This window comes from Drosophila innubila, assembly GCF_004354385.1.
Source record: "Drosophila innubila isolate TH190305 chromosome 3L unlocalized genomic scaffold, UK_Dinn_1.0 0_D_3L, whole genome shotgun sequence".
Taxonomy (NCBI): domain Eukaryota; kingdom Metazoa; phylum Arthropoda; class Insecta; order Diptera; family Drosophilidae; genus Drosophila; species Drosophila innubila.
The window spans coordinates 10,898,313-10,919,519 of NW_022995376.1; the positions used below are offsets into that span (position 1 = coordinate 10,898,313).

The window sequence follows — 21,207 nt, forward strand, 5'->3', positions numbered from 1 at the left end:
TTTCTAGTTTTTATAGATTTTATTCGGCTGGGAATGCGAAAATTTGTCAAAAAGTTGCTTACGGCAGTTCGAGTGTTGCACAAAGTTGAAGTGCATCAAATCAAACTGTAATTGTAGCGGTAACTGTAACTGTGACGCCAACAAGAACAAGTTGCAACCAGTTCAAAGTTGTTTTTGCAAAACATTTAAGAAAATATTATTAAAGAAAAAGTAAATGAAAAATTAAACGAAAACCTTAATTCGACAAGTGACACACATAAGCAACAGCAACAACAATCATGCTCAATCGTGTCTGCCCTTCAAATACAAATTACAACTAAAAATTACACACAAAGCGAAAAAAAACCCAAACAAAGTTGACAACAAACTTTAAAAAAAGATAAATATACAAAAAATTAACACACACCCACAAAAAAAAAGCGAAACAAATAAAGTGTAAAGACTTTTGAGTGTTCCCCCTTAAGTGACTCTATCCATAACACTAACGACATCTATATATACCCAAGTTTAAGCCCAACAGTCAACGATGGAAGCGCATCCAAAACAGGTAAAAACACAAAAACAACAACAAATTTTCGAAAATGAATTTGGCAAAAAATTGAATTTTTTGTAATTTCGTTCGGCAAGTTAACTAGGCTAAGTTACAACAACCACAATAAATACAGCAACAACAACATTAAAAGTGCGTGACAAGTTGTTGAACATTATTTCGTAGTTGCTCCCTGCCACGCCCCCTCCTGACGCTTTGTTCGGGCCGGCTTGCCAAACTTGTTTACAATTTGTTTGTTTTGCTCTTGTCTTGCACATTATGAACATCATTATCAGCTTTATCGTCATTTACAGCATCTGCATCTTAATTATCAACACTTGCAGCAGTTTTTATCTTAAAGACGTTGTTGCTGTCTCATCAATTTGCATATGCAACATATTTTTGTGCGGCATACCACAAATTATTTACAATTATTTAATAAATTCATTTTAAGTTTTTTCAACAAATTTAATAAGTTATTATATATTTTGAAAATCCAATTAACTTCTGTCCGGGTAGGTCAGTTGCACTTTTTAAGACATTTAATAAGATTAAAGCCATTTTATTGTACCCTAGAAGAGGGTATGTTAAGCTTATCAGGGAGTAAGTAAAGCATTTAAAAAATGCTTTAAAAATGTAATATGATAAACTTATTCGATTTCTCAAACAACAGTTTTTAAATTAAATTTTATCCACATGAAAAATTTCTATGCAAGATTTAGTTTCTGTGGAAATAGTTTTTTTTTACAAAGAAACCTAAATAATAAATTTGTATCACTATATTATTAACAAGTTTATCAATAATAATTTTATTTCCATAATATTCTATCTTAATAATAATAATAGGTGAATATTATGAATAATATCTTAGACTACAAATAATTTATCGCCAAATCGTAAAGCTATTTCAAGTACTACCCCCAAGGGTATTCGTATTTCGTTACTTCTCAGCTAACGTTACTTCTGTGTTGCACTTGGTTGTGCATTAAAGTGTAAAAAGAATTAAATACACACAAAAAATTGCATTCGATTATTAAAATTGTTGAACAAAAGGCCCCAAAAAGTGTTTAAGGCGCTGGCTTTCAATGCAAACTTTAATTGCATTCAATTTAATGTTGTTGCTGTTGTTGTTATTGTTTGATAACCTTGTGCACAATTCTAAAGCCAAAAAAAAAAACGAACTACAATAAAAATTATGCGGCCAAAGTAAATGTTAAGTGTTGGGTAATTTTGGACAAGCATTTTTTCCCATTGTTATTGTTGTAACCTGATATTTAATAACACTTCGATTGGAAGTGTATAATTGTGGATTGTTATTATGTCGAGAGTTCCTCAATTTGCTTTGACATTTTCATCAATTAGCAAGGCCCAAAAAGAGTTCTTCTCGAATTACACACGTGTCTTTAAATGTTGATCGCATTCCCAGACGCTTTATTCTCCCTTCACTTTGCCAATCAAAAGCAGACGTATCTTTCCACTTCACATTTGACAGACTCACTCACACACACACACACATTCACACACCGCCCACTGGTTCAATATATTTTTTGGCCAGAGTGGAAATGAGGCACATCAAAACGAGAATGGGGAAGCAACATTGACAAATGCGGCTCAAAAAATCAGAATGCGGCAGCCAACGACAACGAGAATCCAATTTAAGATGTGAACAACAAAAATACAAAATAAATGAAAAGAAAAAAAGAATTAAGTAAACTGTAAGAGATACACAAATAAACATTTTGAAGAGTTTGACAGGCTCCTTTTTTGTGCAGCTGATGCTCAAATCTGAGATCGCAATACGAATCTGTCGCTTTTCACTTTCGAAATCCAATTAGAGAATTTATTGTCGTTTATTTTTTTTTTTTGTGCTTTGTGTTTAATTTGGTGAGACATACAGATTCAAGTTTTTGTCTTAAGTCTTTTGTTTAGCAGGCAATGTATCGTAGCGATACATAGAGAAAGATGAATGAAGTAAAGAATTCAAATATCTGTAATGAATGAACCATTTCAATATTTTATTGCTTTATAAATATTTCATTAGAATCTAATTTGAATTTAGAGGATCATATATTTTTTTCATTTATATGCAATAATTAGGAAGAAGATTAAAGATCTATATCAACTTGTACAGTTTATGATAATTTGCAATATTTGATGCATTTTTAAAGCATTAATAACTCATTAGAATGCAATTTTAATTGCAGTGCAATTATAAAATCTCTTTAGAATACTATTATAATGCATAGAGAGTATAAATGTGTCATTAGGTCATAGATCAATATTAAATTGTTTAATTTATATTCATTTGCCACTTTTACATACATTTGCAATACATTAATATCTCATTAGAATCCAATACTTAGCACACTTGCTAACAAAGTACAACTATGTAGTTTCATTTAATATGGGCATGACTCAGAAAAGATGTTCCTAATGGAAGTGGCATTTAGAACTTTGTTCTAGGGCGAAGCAACACATAACTTAACATTTTTAAACAGATTAATTACCTATTAACCAGGTTTAACTTAAAGGCATTTCATTTAAAAACCAAATATATGCAAAGTGTTTTCATAAGTAATGAATGAAAGCAAGCCATTTCAACTAACATTTATTGGTTTATCATTTGAATTGATTATCATTAAGAGCTTTTCTGATTATTGTTACTAAATAATGGGGAAGCAGGGAAGCGAAGAAAGAGGAGATGTGGGAATCAAATGCATATTTATGAAACACTTCCACGTGCCGGGTCGATAAAACATCGCACGCCATTGATATTTTCATTAATGCGCGAGATGTGTTAGCAAATTAATAATAGAAATTATAAAATTGTCAAAAAAATGGCTTAAGACAAAAAAAAAAGAAAATTAATGAGGCTTCCATTGTGTGTGCGTGTGAGGAAGATTTACCAGCCAGCTTGTCTCTGGTCTGGAATCCCAAGGCGAATGAGTCAAAAGTGTCGGCAATTCAACTTTGATCAGAAGATCAGTTTTTGAATAAGAATAATTATCATCCTGGCTACAGATATTCCTACAGATATATACATTTACCCATATTTACATATAGACACACGTTTTCATATGCGGATCAATATTTGCTTTGAATTCGAAAAATTCTCCGACATTTATTAGCATTTTCGTTTTTTTATTGTTTTGTTTGCATAGTTGTGCAATATTTTTATTTATAAAACATAGCTAAAGTGCAGAGCGTGAGATTCTTAGACTTATCGCTGCCGACGCTGACTGCGACGTTGACTGCGCAGCGCCTTTTTTTGTTGGCCCCGCACTTGAGTTGAATTATTACACGAGTGTTTGTCGCACGCTTATTGCCTGTCTCTCCATCTCTCTCTAGCTCTTTCTCTCCATCTCTCTCACTCTCCATCTGTATTGTCATCGTCACACATGCGCCTCACGTCTCCCCCCTCGACATTTGCTTGGCGTCGCCCCCGCCTCATTTGTTTGCATTTCTGTTATGAAACGAAATTGTGTCAAGGTCAAATTTACATGAACACGCTAAGCGCCGGCGACGTTGTCGTCGTTCTGTGGGTGGACGGGAGAGGGGAGGCAATCACAATCAGAGGCAGTTGACTGCTGTCCCCTCAGCTATTCGCCAAGCGCTTTGCAAATAGTTGGCCCCGCTCTTTTTCACGCTGCTTGCTATGCAAATGCCGGAGACAGCGCAACGGAGAGCAACAAACTGACAGAGTGATAGACAGGCGGACAGAGGGAGGACAGTCTGACAGACAGGCAGAAAAGGTGTCAAAGTAAATAGAAAATAGTTGCTTTAGCAAACTTAAAAAAAAACTGAAATGAAATTAAAAAAACCTTTTTTCAATACAACGAAATTTGTATACACTTTCCATGCCCATAAAAAGTCCAGAAAAGATATATAAACACTTGATTAGAATAATATTATATACAGTGCTATACCACAAAATTTCTCTTTAAATAACGTCTCCTTTTGAAAAGTGATAATTGTATTTTTAATTTGTCTTTTTTCAATTTTGATTAATTTTGACCTTATAATAAAAAATATATAATTTAATATTCACGTAATTTATAAGAAAGTTGCAGACTAACATATCTGGCACGCCTTTTTATTGTTCGTTTAAAATTCAACTGAGAGAAATATTTAAATATGTCACGAATTTTATTTTTTTCAGTTAAAAAGTATTCACTTAACATACCTCAACTAAAATCAATCAACTTTATGACAAAGTTTATGTACCCTTCGACTCGTTATAAATGGAACTTTAAACTGGTAAAGCACCCACAGTATTTACACGCTCACTTAGCATATATTCATGAATATTATGCGATAGATCTTCAAGCTGGACTCTGGTCTCGCACTGCGTGTGGCAAGTGCGATAACTTTTGACTCTTTTGGGGGCATTTCCCGTGTCAAGTTTATGAATTTCTCATTAAACACTTTAGTGTTTGGCTATAAAGATGGGTCATATATGCACTTAACGAGTTTATAGATTGGTTATGAAAGCGGCAGTTGTAGTTTAAGTCAATTTAAGTTGTGCATTTGAGGGAGCTGGGAGTGGAGGATGAGGCGAGAGATGTGTTAACTAACATTATTCACATCGTCTAATTGGGGGTCTCGTTTGATCATTTGCTTGCACATCAATTAATGAATAGACAAATGTAAACAAAAGCGTTTAGAAATGTTCAATTATGGATTATACAAATTGAGGAAGCTGCAGTTTAGTTTGGTAAATCACACAATGGATTCGAAAATAACTTTTATACTTTGGGTAAACTACAATTTAATCTAAGCTTAATTATTATGTCAAAAATATGTCATTTATAATTTTGACAAAATAAAAGTTTCCATATTAAGTGTGGTTATATGAAATTGAGAAGAATTTCCCCTTTCTAAATTGTTTAGATTGTGTGTAATCAAATTTATTCAAGAGTTTAGTCAACTTAACTTCCGCACATATTGCATAACATTTAACATTCTATGATTATTCATTTGATATGATATGAGTAGTTCTTTAGAGACATTACTAAGCGCTTCTTCACAAGAATTATTGATTTCAATGCATCATCATCATCATCATTTGCCTTTCACAAAACTCCCAGATGATTAACGCCAACATAAATAACAACAAAAAGAACAACTAAACGATTAGCAAATGATATTTTTGCATTATTATTAATAATGCGCGATTATCTGGCTTAAGAACTACATTATGCATGCTGTATTTAACTATTTAAGCTGCCACCCACGAGCTTTCCAAATGACAATCATTTGTCTTTGCTCCGTTTATCGATATAACAACAAAAACAATAACAATCAACAGTCAGACAGCACTCTAAATACCAAAAAATTAGTCATAGTTCAGATAAAAAGGCGGCCAGCATAAGACACGCCAAAAATGGCCAATCTCTTGATAAATATCACGGTAACGAGCTGTGAGGCAGCTGCTTGAAAGCGCACAAAAGTGAATTCAAGCCAGGTTGCAAGCGGGAATGTCAGCTACTGTTATAAGAGTTTGAAAACTTGTTTAATATTCAAACAACAAACATGAAAACCAATAAATATGTTCAACATGTCTAAGATTAGCAGATATTCTCTTGTATAACAGTTTCAAAACTGTTATAATTTCTCAAGAACTTATAACCATGACAGAAATGATTCCAAACTGCTATGCATTGTGACCACTTATACTTTTCTGTTAGTATAACAGTGTAAAAAACTGTTATACTCCACTGAAAGCTGATGTCGTGATTCCGTAAGTCCTTAGAAACTAAGTTTACCAACTTGCAACTGTTAATTTCAATAGATTCTGCATGTTCCACTGTTATACACACACAAGTGCAATATTTCTCGGCAGGTATTTGCCTTCACTTAACCACATTAGCATTGCAAATGCAACAGGCACACAATTTGTGCGATAACCGAAACCAAAACTAATTGCGAAATTCCTGCAAGCAGTCTCTGTGTTGAGACAAAGTGAATGCAATTGTGGCATGTGGGGGCGACGATTGTTCGATAAAGTCCGGGAACAGAGCCGGATGTATGAATCGGCATGCTAATCAGAGCGACAGAACATTCTATCTGATGAAATTCCAATGGAAATGACATTCACCAAACGCTGACATTAATCTCTGCCCATCTTCGGCATGGCAACATTTGCATGCCAAGCAAAGCGGAGGCACAGTGGAGACAACGGTAGCAGACACTGACACTCAACAGTTCATTGGCGCCAAGCGACAAGCCCACCAACAGACTTGCCGCAGACAGTGCTCGAGCCTCCAGCAGCGACATACATGTGTCTGACTACAACAGTTTCAGTCACAGCTCCACCTCCACCTTCGCCCCCTGCGTCAGCCACTCGAACTTTTATAGGCAACAACTCAATATCATCGTTGCAGACACAAGACAAGACAAAAAAAAAACAAGCCCAGCTTTAAGTGATTCAGATGTTGGCGCTGCAATGTGGCCAACTTGGTTACAGTTCAGCTGCAGCTTATGGGCTTTGTAAAATAAGTTAATTATACTCGTTGTATGGCTCGCTGGTCACTTGGCCAACGGCAGCGACAACGTTGACCTTCAAAATGTCAGCTGAAGTTGGAGTTTCCGCTGCCGTTTCGGCTGCTGGCAGCAAAAAAAGAAAAATCTTTTCTAAGCTAAGTTCGTTGCCTAAGTCTTTTGTTTGGTACGGTGGTGAGTTTGCCAGTCCATTGCAGGAAGGGACGATAAGCGCCGGACGCGCGGGATGTCAGCATGACTCTCGAATAAAATCGACTGTGGGAGACCCTGTATTGGATATATACACGTGAATAAGAACATTAGAAAAGTAAATATAAATAAAAGAAATATTACTTTAAAAACATTTCAGGTACTTACATTTATTTAAGTCGAATTTGATGACAGACTTATGCGACCCTTTGTACTTTTCAGGTACAGGGTCTAACAACAATTTGGCCGACTGTTATAGTTAATGGGCCGCAGTGGCTACGCGCGACGGCATTAACAAGATTTAATGCTAAAAATAACAAATGAGCCGCAATTACGAGACCCCTTGCCAGACTCAGACACAGACACAGACCCAGACCAAGAGCGATACCCGGTCGGAGACAGCAGACAGCGACTCGATGACGAACTGTGAAATAACCCACGCGACCGACCAGCGCCCCATACAGACACTGCAAATACATATATATCTTTTGATTTGATGATGTGGGAAACACTCGAAATTACCAAAAACTTATTAGCACAAATACAAACAGCAACAAGAACAATCAAAGCCTCAAGCATCGGTGCGTCTGCGGGTGCTGTTGAGGTTGAGGGGCACATGACCAACACTCAACAGGCACCCGGATTCGTTATTTATGGCATACAGTCGGGACTAGAAATTTATATTTATTACTTTTGCCGCCAGACACAATTCATCACGTGCGTCATATAACAGTTCAATCGATTCTTAGCTCAGCATGTGTTTACAACTGTCTCTCCCCCTCCTCTATCACTTAACTGAACTAACGGTATCAAAAAGTCAAACAAATATTGTATAATTATATATTATTTACGATTCGCCGAATTGAGTTCAACTGGAATAGGATCTGATATCATATGAATCACGTGAATTATTTCACAATACTTAAAAAATTGTTTTCTGATTATTTAATGACATTTCAATGGCTTTCTCTCTGCACTGAAATTGGTATTGTAATCGGTAGCATTAACCGGTTCTTAAGCTGCTCTCCTAATTGGCGAATTCCCCAAAAGTTGTATACTTAATATGAAAGCATTTCGTACTTTCAAATTTGTAGCGCAACCATAAACAAACAAATACGCAAATAAACAAACAAACACACCGAAATCAGAATTTTAAGTAAATCCGGTTGAACTCTGGTTCTGTTTGTGCTTCATTTATAGCTTTAGGATTGGGTTACGAATTGGATTTTGAGATATTGTTTAAAAACATAATTTGTTACATTTTTTGTGGCTTTTGCACTCCCGCAGTGTGCCTGATAATAATTAATTATTTTAATTATTTAATAATTGACGCACTCCCCCACTCATACATTCGTCAAAGACATGCAGCTAATGTTACTCGTATTTTTTTCCTTCCCAAAAATAAATCTTTTGTTTCTATGCTCAGATCACATTGCGCAGGAACGTATTTATCAATTAGTGTATGTCTTTTTTTGTGCGCCTTGTTAAACACAGTTTTAAATAAATTTTGTTTAATTAATGAGCTATTAAGCTACGACTCAGCTGTGTGTACACAAAAAAATAAAAATAATAATACAAAGACTGGGCGTATCTATTTTTGGAGTGGTTTTTGGGTTGTGATCTGGAGATGGACATCGAAGCGGAACACTAGGCAATCAAAAATTGTTTCAAAATTGTTTAATTAGCCTTGGCTATGGTCAGACTACTTATACACTTATATTATAATAACATACATACATTTGTTAACCCACTTTATATCATTGAAATAGATCTACATTTGATTAAACTACTTACGAGTAAATCTTGCAATCACAAACTTTTCCATTCTGTAACATTCGTTCAAACTAATTTGCATACTATAAAAACTGACACAAATTCAGCTCCATTTTGCGACATTCAGCCGTCTGTAATGCTTTTTTAATGCATTTTTTATTAGTTGTTGGTATTTAAGATACTAAAAAAGCATTACGGCAATTTAAACAGCATTTTAACGTAATTTTATTAAGTTTGCGACTTTTTTTTAAAACTGATTTCGATAAACTCGATACTTTCGTGCGTGAAAAGCACACGAGTGCAGCTCTATTGGGAGTTATCGGTATAAAAAACAACGATCAGCTTGGCGCGTGTCAGCTGAAAAGCAGCAGCAACTAATGATAAAATCAGTCGATTTGTAGCTGATAGCAAAACAACAAATTGGCTTGCCAAAAAAAAATTGCTTAGAACTTTACAGCCAAGAAAAAAAACAAATGATCGGAAAAAGTGAGAGAAAAATTAAACAAAGCGCGAGCATTTAAATTTATAGCCAACAGCTGAAACGAGTTCAAAGCTAACGAAAATCAAGCCAATGACCCAGAGAACTACTGATTGGCGACTAGAATTAGAATCTGGAACCCGAAGGGATAAAGAAATCAAGCATCATCTATCTTAACTTGAGAGCACACATTAAATATGGCCTGAGAACTTTTTATAATCTGATCTGATTTGAAATTCCATTCGGATAAATTCAACACCATATCATTCACTTGGGCGACAGATAAACTGGCTGAGAATTGGGCGAACGCGGCTATAACAAATTAGCACGAAATTAATTGCACTTTAGGCAACAATAAAAATGAAAAATTACTTTAATCGCTCAGTTCAGATCGTGTCTCTGGGTCGCTCCCACCGCAAGCTAAGCGGGTTTTTTATTTGATAAAAAAAAACTTTTTTTTTTATTTTGCGCACCCTAAACGCAGAGATCTATCATAGAAACTTAAGTCGCTTTCACTAAGCAGCTAACCAATTACGATTAACATATGTAAATACCTACAAAACGATTTTTAATGTTTGAGTTTATGTTGAACAAATTGTAGTTGATTTATTTGCAATGCTATTACACATTTTAAATGCTTGTGAGTGTGTGTGTGTGTGTGTAAGATACTGAAAGTTGAGAAAATCTGTGGAATATGTAGAAAAGTCCTAGAATCCCCAATTTTTAGTTGAATTTGCATTTGGAGAAGTCCATTTCGGGATGTTGTTGCTTGAACCTAAAAAAAAAGGAAATATATTAGAGTAAGAGAGCAATAATTTCAAATATAAGAATACTCACTTTTCGAGTATGTCTTGTTTCTTCTGATCTTCACTGGTGGGTAGACCCATCTCCTTCTGGCGCTGATCGTACATCATTTTCTCAACCATGCTGCGTGTTTCGCCATCAAGATCGGATAGCTTGGATGGCTCTGGATTGATTTTACGTGTGGATATTTCGGGATCGGTGGTAACTAAGCGACTCCACCAGTTCATCTTGTTGATCTTCTCAAGGGTAATCAGCACTGTTTTGCTATCTTGAAGTACCCAAACCGATTCATCCTGCTTGACCTCGCCACAGAGCTCACCATCGATGATCGGCTCTTGACCTTTGAGGCCCACTTTTAATGATTTCTTGCCAATGCTGACCACAATGTCGCGAGCACGCAAAGCGAATGTCACGTTGAAGGGAATCTTCAGCTGCAATTAGAATGGAATGGAATGGTATTGGAATTGATAACCAGTTGTTAATGTTAATGCTCAAATGATGATGATCAAGATCTACGACTCTGAAATTGACTTCAACTGCAGAGCAAATCCAATTGCAAACAATTATGAGCACGTAACGGAGGCGAAAACGTCTCCGGTTCATGTAATTTGTGATTAATGATTGTTGGCCCCTTTAGACATTCTAGTGGCCACGTAACAAAGTCAACAGAAACAACAATTGCTGATGCTGTTGCTGTCGCTGATGATGATGAGATGATGCCCAATGCTTTGGCCAACCTTGTAGCAGCTAATAACAAAAAAACGATCTATAAATAAACCTTAACAAACACATTGACTTGACTTGGATAAGAGGCATGTCTTATACATATCAGCAGCTGCAATCGGAAAACTAAACTGGAGCTGCCCTTCACCAGGTTCGTTTCAAGGACTCGCCTGGCTTAAGTCTGCAATCAACGGGAATTTAGTTTAACTGCCAGCCAGGCCAAAAGAGTTCAAGGACGTACAGCGGTTGTTTATGCATATCAACCAGATCCGGTTGCACTGCAGGAGTCACTTGGAATGCCGCTTAACAGGTTGCAATCCAGATCCAAAGGCAATACAACAACAATGGGCTAATTGAGCGATGCCTGTCCAAGTTCAAAGCAATTACAGTGGCGTCTAAAATGATGTGCTGGCTGCCCATTAATTATGGACCAGGCAGGCCCCATATATTAGCACCTTTTCTATTAACTCTAATGAAAATTAATAATGTGATTTATGTGAAAAGCCAAGCAACAGCAGCGGCAACATACATACATAATTAAAGCTTAAGTTATTAGACACTCAACTCAACTCAGCCAGCTGAGAACATTGCAATCAATTAGCAACGAAAACAACAACTACAACAACAACAACAAAGTCGACCCACTTGCCACAGTCGCATGTGGAGTCTCTGTCAGAGTCTCCGAGTCGACTACTGGCAAAACAATGTTAGCGGCTCTCGTCGGGCCTTTAATTAAAATCACACAAAGCCAAACCGCCAAGGACGCTTTCGTTCAAGAAGACAAAGTCAGTTGATGCCACGGTCCAAGTCGAGGCACGACGAGGCGTTCGTGCGTGCGCATCTCCGTTGAAGTACAAGAGTGTATGTGCATGTGTGTGTGTGTGTGTGTGTGGGTAGTCAAGGTGCCCCAACAACAGAAAACAACCAGTAGCAAGAAAATCACACAGCACGCGGTCATGTCAATAGCAATGAGTAATAGAGATGAGCTGTGACTGTGAACTTGCGTGACTGCCGTGACAATTGCCAGATTTTAGTTACACACTTAAATTTATTTAAATTTACCCTCCTTTGACCTTAATTAAAAATTAAAGCATTTATAAATCGCTATCTTAATTCCTAATACTTTGTCATCACGTACTTTTTGCTCATCTCTAGCAACAGCTTCTGTTGAGCACTCGACAACAACAACAACTACGACAAATGAGGTTTCAACAGTGTCTTGTCGCCGACGCGTCGCTTAAATTTTTGACATATTCGAGAATTGAAAATGTGTCAAAAATGAAACTGAAGCGGATGTCAATTGGGGATTTTAAATTCATTGCGACGCGGATGTAAGCGAGGCAGCAGCAAAGTGTGGGCGGCAACGCAATTAGCAATTTTTATATAGAACAACAATACACACACACACACACACACTCATATACACGTACTTCAAATATGGCGACTTAACAGAGTCTGTTAACGAGCTGCTGCATTATGCAATCGATGAGTGCATTAATCGATATGGGCAAAAGCTAATCAACAAAGCTCGGTTAATGGCCTCTTGTGTGTGTGTTTGTTTTGGTGTATTTGTTTTTCTTTGATAATTGGAAAGGGAATTTTTGTGTGTAAAGATTGAGCTTTCACAGTGAGCGTGAGCGAAGGTTATGCAAACAGCAATTCTATTCTATGCTCAAAGCCCGTGCTTGCGTTACAACTAGGAAATTTACACAAATCACAGCGACATCTATCGCACAATGGACACATTAAATCATGGCATCGAAATCCAAAGGTAAACAATGGATAATACAAATGGTCGCGCTGAAAGCTAAGAAATCTAACAATAAAACGCAAACATGATGCGACTCAAAAATGAAGTCAACTACCAGCAAAGACAAAAGTTAAACATGAAACATCAGCAACAAAAACAACAAACATGGCCAACAAGTTCAGCATCAGTCAGAGTTTATAAAGATACGGAAAAGGTGTCGCGATTGAATTAATTAATAACAGCAACGATGGCACACTTATCCACACCGATAGAGAACGATTCAAAGAGAGCGAAAAAGAGAGATCGGGAGAGGAGCAATCGAATCTATCAGACGCTCGGCAGACACCATGTCTGACAGTTGCTGATGATTATGCAAATGTTGTCGGCCTGCATTAATCGATAGTAAGCCAATCGATCATCATAGCGATATGCAGCAGTTCATGGATTCAGCATAAAAAACAATTTGCGATTGATTTCTACGCGCTTTTATAGTGTTTTGTACGCTATTAAAAGATTTAAGTGTATTTGGAAATGCAAATTAAGCTAAAGTGAAAGAAGTTTGAAATTCACGTGATTTGTTGCTGCTGCCGTTTTTAAAAAACGGTTTAACTGTTTTGCTGTCGCGCTTTGTTTTGCTCAATTTGCTTAATTCTACGAATATTCGAGATATATGAAGACACATACAGCACCAACAACAACTAAAAATACATTTGATTTTCTTAAATATGTACGACGTATAATTTATGCTGAAAGAAGCGACACGGTGCCTGGCACGAAACCGCGATCTCCAAACCAGCGTGGAAACAATCAAAAATGCCAAAAACCAAAAAAAAAAAAAATAAAGTTGAAAAAAAAAGAATCATTTCAAAACTAGCCAGAGAAACACTAAACGAGGCGAGTGAGTGGCGCGACTACATCGATAAGACATTATCAAAAGCCAGAGAACAGACTCCTAGAACCTGAAATCTGACAAAACAGTCTGTCTCCCAGTATAGAAATCGTTCCCATTGAGTTTACGTATATTGGAGTATTATTTGATTATTGGTGTCGTCGCCACTTGACAGACAAATCATCAATTGAATGGCTCAAATCTGATTAGAATGGCGTTCAAACTGGAAACTAGTTATTATATGGAATAGGAATTGGAATAATAATACTCTCCATCAAGTGCTTTGTGTGTATTGTGGGCAATTGAATTTTGTGTGCTAAGCTGATTGGGCAGCATTCTGAGAGATCCGGTAGCAGTTAAAATCCATAAACGGAAATTTTCATAGGGTACAAACTAGATCTACAACGACAGCTTATTGGCCTATTTTGACAAATTAACATAATTGATCGTTTTAGCTGATCGATCTACAGATCAAAATTTACAAAAAAAAAAAAGGCGACTTTCGATAGTAATCTAGCATTTAATTCCCATTAAATAACATTTTGTGTACCAGGAACCAAAAATAACCGAGAAAACGGATCTCAATCGAGAGTCAACAGATCAACAGATCACACAACAAAGTTCATTTACCCAAATGGAAGCTATTGTGAGAAACAAGCCCCCATTGTTGGAAGCATCGCTTTGTTTTGGCTTCTTCTATTCTATTCGTCAATTCAGTTGACAATTCCATAGTTTATATGCAATCTTAATTTCAATTGACGTCTTAACTTAATGCATGACATGTGAAAAAAACTTGACAAACTTCTTTTATGATCGCTATAAAGCTCTTTATTTTATATAGAGTAGTGTGAACTGCGACTAAGTCGACTTATCGTAAAAGCGTTAAGAATGTTTCATTTTCATATTACTTAGCATTTGCGAAATTACCAAGAAAAACCCACAAAAATCTTTACGAAACTGACGTCATTAAGAATTCACGCTTAGTATTTCCGCTTACCAGATGACTCAGCTGAGGAACGCTGACTTATCAGCATCATTAATATTTCCATAGCTGTATAGCTGTATCATCTGCCCGTTGGCTAAAATTTTCTCTAAACGCTAATCTCCGAAATTAGCTACGACAAATGCTGTTATAATGCTTAACAATCTGCGGGTATAACAATAATCTCACTGTATTTAAAACGCTGGTTGATGGAGGCTACGAATATTATGAGAAAGCTAATTTGAACTTTTCTTGGAATAAGTGGTATCAAAAGATAATGAAGCTTGGCGAGTTATTGAAAAAAAAAAAAAACCTACACAATGAAATTATTGTATAAGCTATTGATAAACGAATGTAAACATCTATACTGTCGTTTATCGACAGATGAATTCAACATTTTTTTTGATAGAATCAATCAAAATCATCTCGATTGCTAAACTTAGTTTAATTTAATCATTGTTCTACTTAAAATGAAGAGTATTTAAATTTCGAATAATCAATTTATTAATTTCTTATTCTGCTTTGGTCCATTGGGATTCCAATCGCGTCTTGTGACGTGCTTCAATAGCGGGTGTTCCCCGCGCAGCTGTTATCACGCAAATGGCATCAAATTATCAGCCATTGTCACCCAAAAAAGATTTAAAAACCAGACAAAAAAGAAGAGAAACAGCTATAAATCGATGGATCAGTTGTGGTTTCATGCAAGTGTAAATTTGAAATGCCAGTTTCGGGCGTCAATAGATTCTATGGCCTTAAATTGTTTTGCATGCTTAATTATATGCAAAAAGCCATAGCAACAACAACGATACCAACAACAAATGTTGCCTGTTTGTTTTGGCTGAGCGCACACAGGCCAAAGAAGCAACCTCATCGATCGTTTCGGGCAGTTTAGGTGAATGTTGTTGACTTAACGTATTGGCTATAGACTGTGTAGATTGTAAATTGCTTTGAATTGAATTGAGATTGGAATTGGACAGCTGTGGCTGTTGTTGTTCTTGTCTTGTTGTATAGCTAGTGCTTGCTAGCTGCTCAAGTGTGTAGCAGCATTTGCTCCCAACTCAAACCACAAAATACAACTCATCTCAATTTGATTTGATTCTTGCTCAAGTGGTTGGGTTTCCTCTCTCTCTCTCTCTATTTCTCTCTGTCTCTCTCATCACATTTTGTGTGTGTGGTTCTGACCGATTGATGCTCTGCTGTTGGTAACTGGCACCGTCAGGTAAATCTTTGTCAACTCGCTTGATTAAAATGCACACACACACAGTTGGACATTGGGGCAGCCACTCACTTGTCTCACTTAAAAGGTGATAACAAGATGCTTGATGAAGGGGCTACACACACACACACACACACACAGACGGACAACAACGTGTGTTCAACTAAAGACAAATTATTGTTGCGGTTTGGCTACCGAATTATTGTTGTTGTTGTTGCTATTATTGTTAAATAAATAAAATTGTAACAATTTATTTGAACATTCAATTTGCACAGTGTGACAAAGTTGCTAATGATCGTCAGCAATTATAAAACATTGAATAAATGATCTCATTGAGTTTAATTGAACAGCTTAATTGTTGACTAATTCAACGATTTACAATGTTAATCAACTAAAAATAGTTATAGACTAACGATCGCATTAGATTTATAGCTTGGGCGTTTCGCGGTACATCAATATTATTTTGATCATGTTCTATTCCCTATCGATCTTCTCATACACTGCTGTTATTTCTCTTTTTCGCTTGACATAACGTCTCTGTGTCGATCTTTGACGTTAAATGCTGATATTAGAATACCAAATGTGTATACCAATCGTTTGATATATGGCAAAAGAACAAAAAAAACTGAATGAGTTTGTTATTCCAACGATAGATCATTATCAAACTTTTAGAAAACTGTGCCAGAACAACAAAAGGGCGTGTTGACCCTTACAAAATCCTTGAGAGTCATCGAAAGTTTGTTATTTATTTAATCTATTCCCATACACAAGTCTCATTTGAAGCCGGATCTGGAAAACCCACAACAAATGATTACAAGGCGAGCGCCCACGCTGTGAGGAGCCCTTCAGTTTGTTCCCAATTTACAGTCAGAAAACAAATAAAAGTTGCAGCTCAATTTGCCAAATTGCCTGGGCCCCGGGGCATGTGTTCCCATAAGGGCAAGCAATCAATGATGTGTCTATTTATAGAGAATCCCCCCAAGATTCAAAACGAAAGTAGCTGAAAACGAGAAATGAACATCAAAGTGACAAGCGCGGCAAAAATCAAATCAAACTGAAAAATAGTGTATAGTGTAGGTGGTAGAGGAAGCAGGGAAGGGGAACAGGGGATTACGCTGACCGGCAATTGATCAGAGAATGTTGTATAAATATAGCACAGTGATTGAGCCAACCGACAGCCTATTCAAACTGTTATTATGGCATGCAAAATCCGGCAAGAAAGTTGCTAGCAACAAACACAGAGAACAACGCCAGCAAGCACAAAAAAAAAAAAGTTTGCGCATCGAAGCAAACAACCTGTCGACAGCGTTGAACGCAAGCAGCGACGTCGACAGTAGCAGCGACGCCAACAGCATCGGCAGCATCGACAGCAGCAGCATTTGCTCTGTTCGGCGTGCGCCGTTTGCTTCAGTTTGATTCTTGATGCCGTTTAGATCGGTTCTGCTTGGCGCGTGCTACGGACAAACTTGAAAGAAGAAGCCAAGTGAAAGACAAGTTGAAGCAGACGAAACAGAAGAACAGTCTTCAGAAAGAACCTTAAGAAGAACGGTCCAAAACAGCGACTGCTGCACAGTGCCCCAGTTGAGTGTTTTGTGCCCGCAAATCAAATTACATATTAATAACAACAATTGGAAACAATAAATAAACATTTTAAGACTGTGACAACTGGCAATTGTGATATTAAATAAGTGTGTGATAAAGTATTTAATTATAAACTAAGCTAAATTTAGCCAAAATATCAAAAACAATACACAAAGAATCCCAAAAAACAAAATCACAAAAATAAAAGTAAGTAAAATAAAATACAAACTGGCCGAAACTGGCCGAACAAGTTAACAAACTTAACGAAAATATATTTGTTGAGTGCCGGGTTGGATCTGATAAGACTTCCGCATGCTTAAAATTGATATTTACACAAATATACTTTAATCACAATAAATAATCCGCTCCCCCTTCACCCACAACAAAATTAAAATCTGTTCACGCAAACAAAAGACTTAAGCAACGAACTTGACAATGATCAGACAGATTTGTGCGTACAAATGTGCATGTGTGAAATTTAGAATTAATTGCAACAATTAAGAGACCTACAACTACAACAACAAATGTCATTTGCATTTGACAATCGCCCAGCTAAAGTGCCATTAAAAATGAGAAAGGCAGCCGCAAAATCAATAAGAAACAAAGCAGGAGATATGCTAAAAAAAACCAAACCAGAGGAGTCCCATTAATAATAACAATAACAACAACTGCTAGTTGAATAAATAATAGAGCAACAACAACATCACTGCCTTTTTTTAACAGTCTCCCCAAGTTAAGCGAAAATATCAGACCATAAATATCAAACGAGTTGAGAAGAAGACTCGAAAGTTCACTTTTTATGTTTAAAACAATAAGAGAGGGAAGGAGAAAGAAATACAATAAATAGAAAGAAAGAAAAAGACAGTTAACAAGACCAAAGTCGAGGGTGCCAATAGTTTAGATGAGACGACTTGCCTGCAAATTGGGATTAAATGTTACACAATAAATGACATTTAAAAATTAATCAAAAAGGCCAGAAATAATTTAAAATTTGTCTACAAATTATAATGAAATATATTAGAGGTTAGTAGACAAATTTAGACAAATACAGAATAGAATTGTGGCAATATCATTTTAAAAATGTACTTTTGAAGCATCAGCAAATAGGAATATGAAAGTTTAGATATAATTCAGCTGTAACTAATTGAAATGTTCTCTCTTTTGCAGATGCAGGATTACTGGCACATACCTCGCGCCTCGCTTGTCTCCTCCAGCAGCTCGGCCATCAGCTCGGCGAGCTCTTCAAAATCATCGAACAAATCTAACTCAAATCCACCTACGCTGGCCCAACGCAGCATCGTCTCGGCCAATTCGAATGCCACAAGCGCAGCAGTCACCGCGGCAGCTGCAGCGGCTGTGTTGGCAGCCGCCAAGCGAGGATCCCGCTCATCACAAGGCTCCACTGACAGCAACAACAGCACAAGGGTGAGTAATCACAGCCAAAAGAAAAAACAACCTACGCAACAAGAACTATAACTGACTCATTGTCGTTTTAAATCTTATTCACAGAGTGCCGCATCCGGGTCACTTTTGCTGACGGCAGCGAATCTGGAACGTTTTGCAGAGATTCACAAGAAGCAGGAGCGTCAGCACAAAATGCTGCTGACGGAGCAGCTGCCCAGTGTGCATGGCAATAGCTCCTCGTCGGCCAATTATAATGCCAATCTGGCATTGGCCAGTAATGCTAAGGATGCGGTCATACCCATCGATGCTGATCCCAATCTGCAGTACATAAAAACCAAAGATCTGGATACCGTTTCCATAGCCAGTTCCATGCACTTTACCATGGTCAATGGTGAACCTGGTGGCGCCAAGAAACCCAAGCGAGGTCTCTGCGATCGTGGACGTCAAGTGACGGTATTAATTATCAGCATGAGCACCATTTTCTTGCTGCTCATCATGGGCATGGTCTATGCACTAGAGAGTAAGTAATCTCACTATAATCTATTACATCTTCAATCTCTAACAATCTTTATCTTTCCATCTTTGCAGTGCGCGCTCGTGACATGCCCAAAAGCTAACGCTATTATTATTATTAACAAATCTGTGGGGGTGTTCGGGGGTGGGCGTAACCCATTTTGGCTTCTTAGTTTATTATTTATTATATTTCCCAAAACGTTTCAATTATTGTTATGCGTCGTCAACGTCTTTGAGCTAGTTCTTAAGTTATTTATTATAAAAAAAACAATTGTTTTCTGTGTGTCAGTTGAGAAGCGAAATTTTCGTATGACTTTCCAGTCATAATAGTATTAAGCGAAAAATACAATGTAATTAGCAATTAATTAATTAATGGATACCAATTAACAAATTGTATCACAGCAAACAAAGCCCTGGACAATGAATGAGAAACTGAAGTGAATGCCGTAGATATATACAAACATATATAGAACTATATAAATGTGTATATAATAATTGAGCCAAGCGAATGTATTTTTCTGTTAAAGAATTAAGTTATTTAGCCCTGTGATATGTCAAATAAACAGAATTTAATTAAATTTGTATGCAAATCTTTAAAACTCTCTATGTTGTTTTTGGTCTTAAAAGTGAGTCAGCTCGGAGTTGAGGTCAACAACTGGAGAAAACACTTGCCTGGAGACACGTCACCGTAGCAACAACTAAGAAATGAAAACAACAAACAAACTATAGACCAAAACTCACCTCCAACTCCTGCAACGTCTGTGTCCACATGTATTTGTCGAGGGTGCAACCGTTGCCAGCATTTGGCTTCAATTTACCAACTTCATCCTTTTCGGTATCATCCTCCGCCTTCTCAATGGGCTTGGAGACTTCCTCATTGGTGGCTGTGACTTTTGTTGCATCCCCAGCGCCATCCAGCAGCTGCTGTCGCTTTCTAGTGAATGGAATTGAATGAAATCAACTGGATTTTTGAAATACTCTATGCTACTCACTTGTCCTCCTGCTCTTTAATGATGGCAGCAGCCTCCTCGTCAGTTATATCACATATTTTATTATCATCCATTTCCTTTTGGCGCGCCTCACGCTCAGCGCGTTCCTTTTCATCTTTCAAACGCTGCGATGCTTCGCGTGCTTTGACTTTCTCCTCATGAGCGGCCATTGCCAGCTTGGATTCTTTGCGAAAAATCTCCAAAAGCATCTTCTCCCACTCTGCCTGTTTGGCGCCTGTATAGAAATCAGTTTTGCGGCGCAAAAAGCTGGCCAATGTATGCAGAAACTACAAAGAAGCATGGAAACAACGTGGGTTAAGCTTTTGTTGTTGTTATTGATGGATGGAACAAAGGAACATGTCATCGCAACGCAGTAACGGGCAAGAGCAGCTGCTCAAAAGAAAGAGTATCCTCCTCATGTCCAGTTACAGCAAGGAAATCATTTATATTAAAATAATAAACACATGCCTGCCCATGTTTCTTTGTACCACGCCGTTGTTCTGGGGATCAAGGAATACTTACGTCGGGAACACCGCCCTGATGCTTCTCGGCCAGAGCCAGCAATATATTGTCGAACTGTGCTTCGTTGGCAGACATTCTTATTTTATATATGTTGTTATATTCTTAGCTTTCTGGAAATTTCCGAATTAAAAAAATTCTTTCTGAATTGTGTGCCGGTGACTGACAGTGTGACCGACTTCACTAAAGTCAAAAATACCTTCTGAGCAGTAGAATGATTTGACAAATATGAATTAAGCGCACACAAAATACAACATGTATGCAATTATACAGATTTCAGCATATTAATATTGACTTTTGTTAATGCGTAAAAAAACATAAAATACTCATGCTGTGCCAAAGTTTTAGCCAGTGTTTCCACACCTTG

General features: G+C 37.1%; 2 protein-coding genes across 3 annotated transcripts; one reads left to right on the top strand and one right to left on the bottom strand.

Moving 5' to 3' along the window:
• On the top strand, nucleotides 1-19,914 carry LOC117786858 (protein MTL1). 2 transcript variants are annotated; one of them, XM_034625271.1, is made up of 4 exons: nucleotides 1-547; nucleotides 18,583-18,840; nucleotides 18,925-19,339; nucleotides 19,408-19,914. In XM_034625271.1, the coding sequence occupies exons 1-4, from the start codon at nucleotides 527-529 to the stop codon at nucleotides 19,434-19,436; spliced, it is 723 nt and encodes a 240-aa protein (XP_034481162.1). In that variant the 5' UTR covers nucleotides 1-526; the 3' UTR covers nucleotides 19,437-19,914. The 2 variants fall into 2 exon arrangements, with proteins under 2 accessions (XP_034481162.1, XP_034481163.1); XM_034625272.1 differs by lacking the exon at nucleotides 1-547 and adding an exon at nucleotides 16,841-17,622.
• On the bottom strand, nucleotides 10,051-21,007 carry LOC117786833 (nuclear migration protein nudC). The gene is made up of 5 exons (XM_034625242.1): nucleotides 20,844-21,007; nucleotides 20,325-20,608; nucleotides 20,074-20,266; nucleotides 10,308-10,705; nucleotides 10,051-10,245 (listed from the first exon to the last, which is right to left on the bottom strand). The coding sequence occupies exons 1-5, from the start codon at nucleotides 20,916-20,918 to the stop codon at nucleotides 10,194-10,196; spliced, it is 1,002 nt and encodes a 333-aa protein (XP_034481133.1). The 5' UTR covers nucleotides 20,919-21,007; the 3' UTR covers nucleotides 10,051-10,193.
• Between the last annotated feature and the right edge of the window lie 200 nt (nucleotides 21,008-21,207).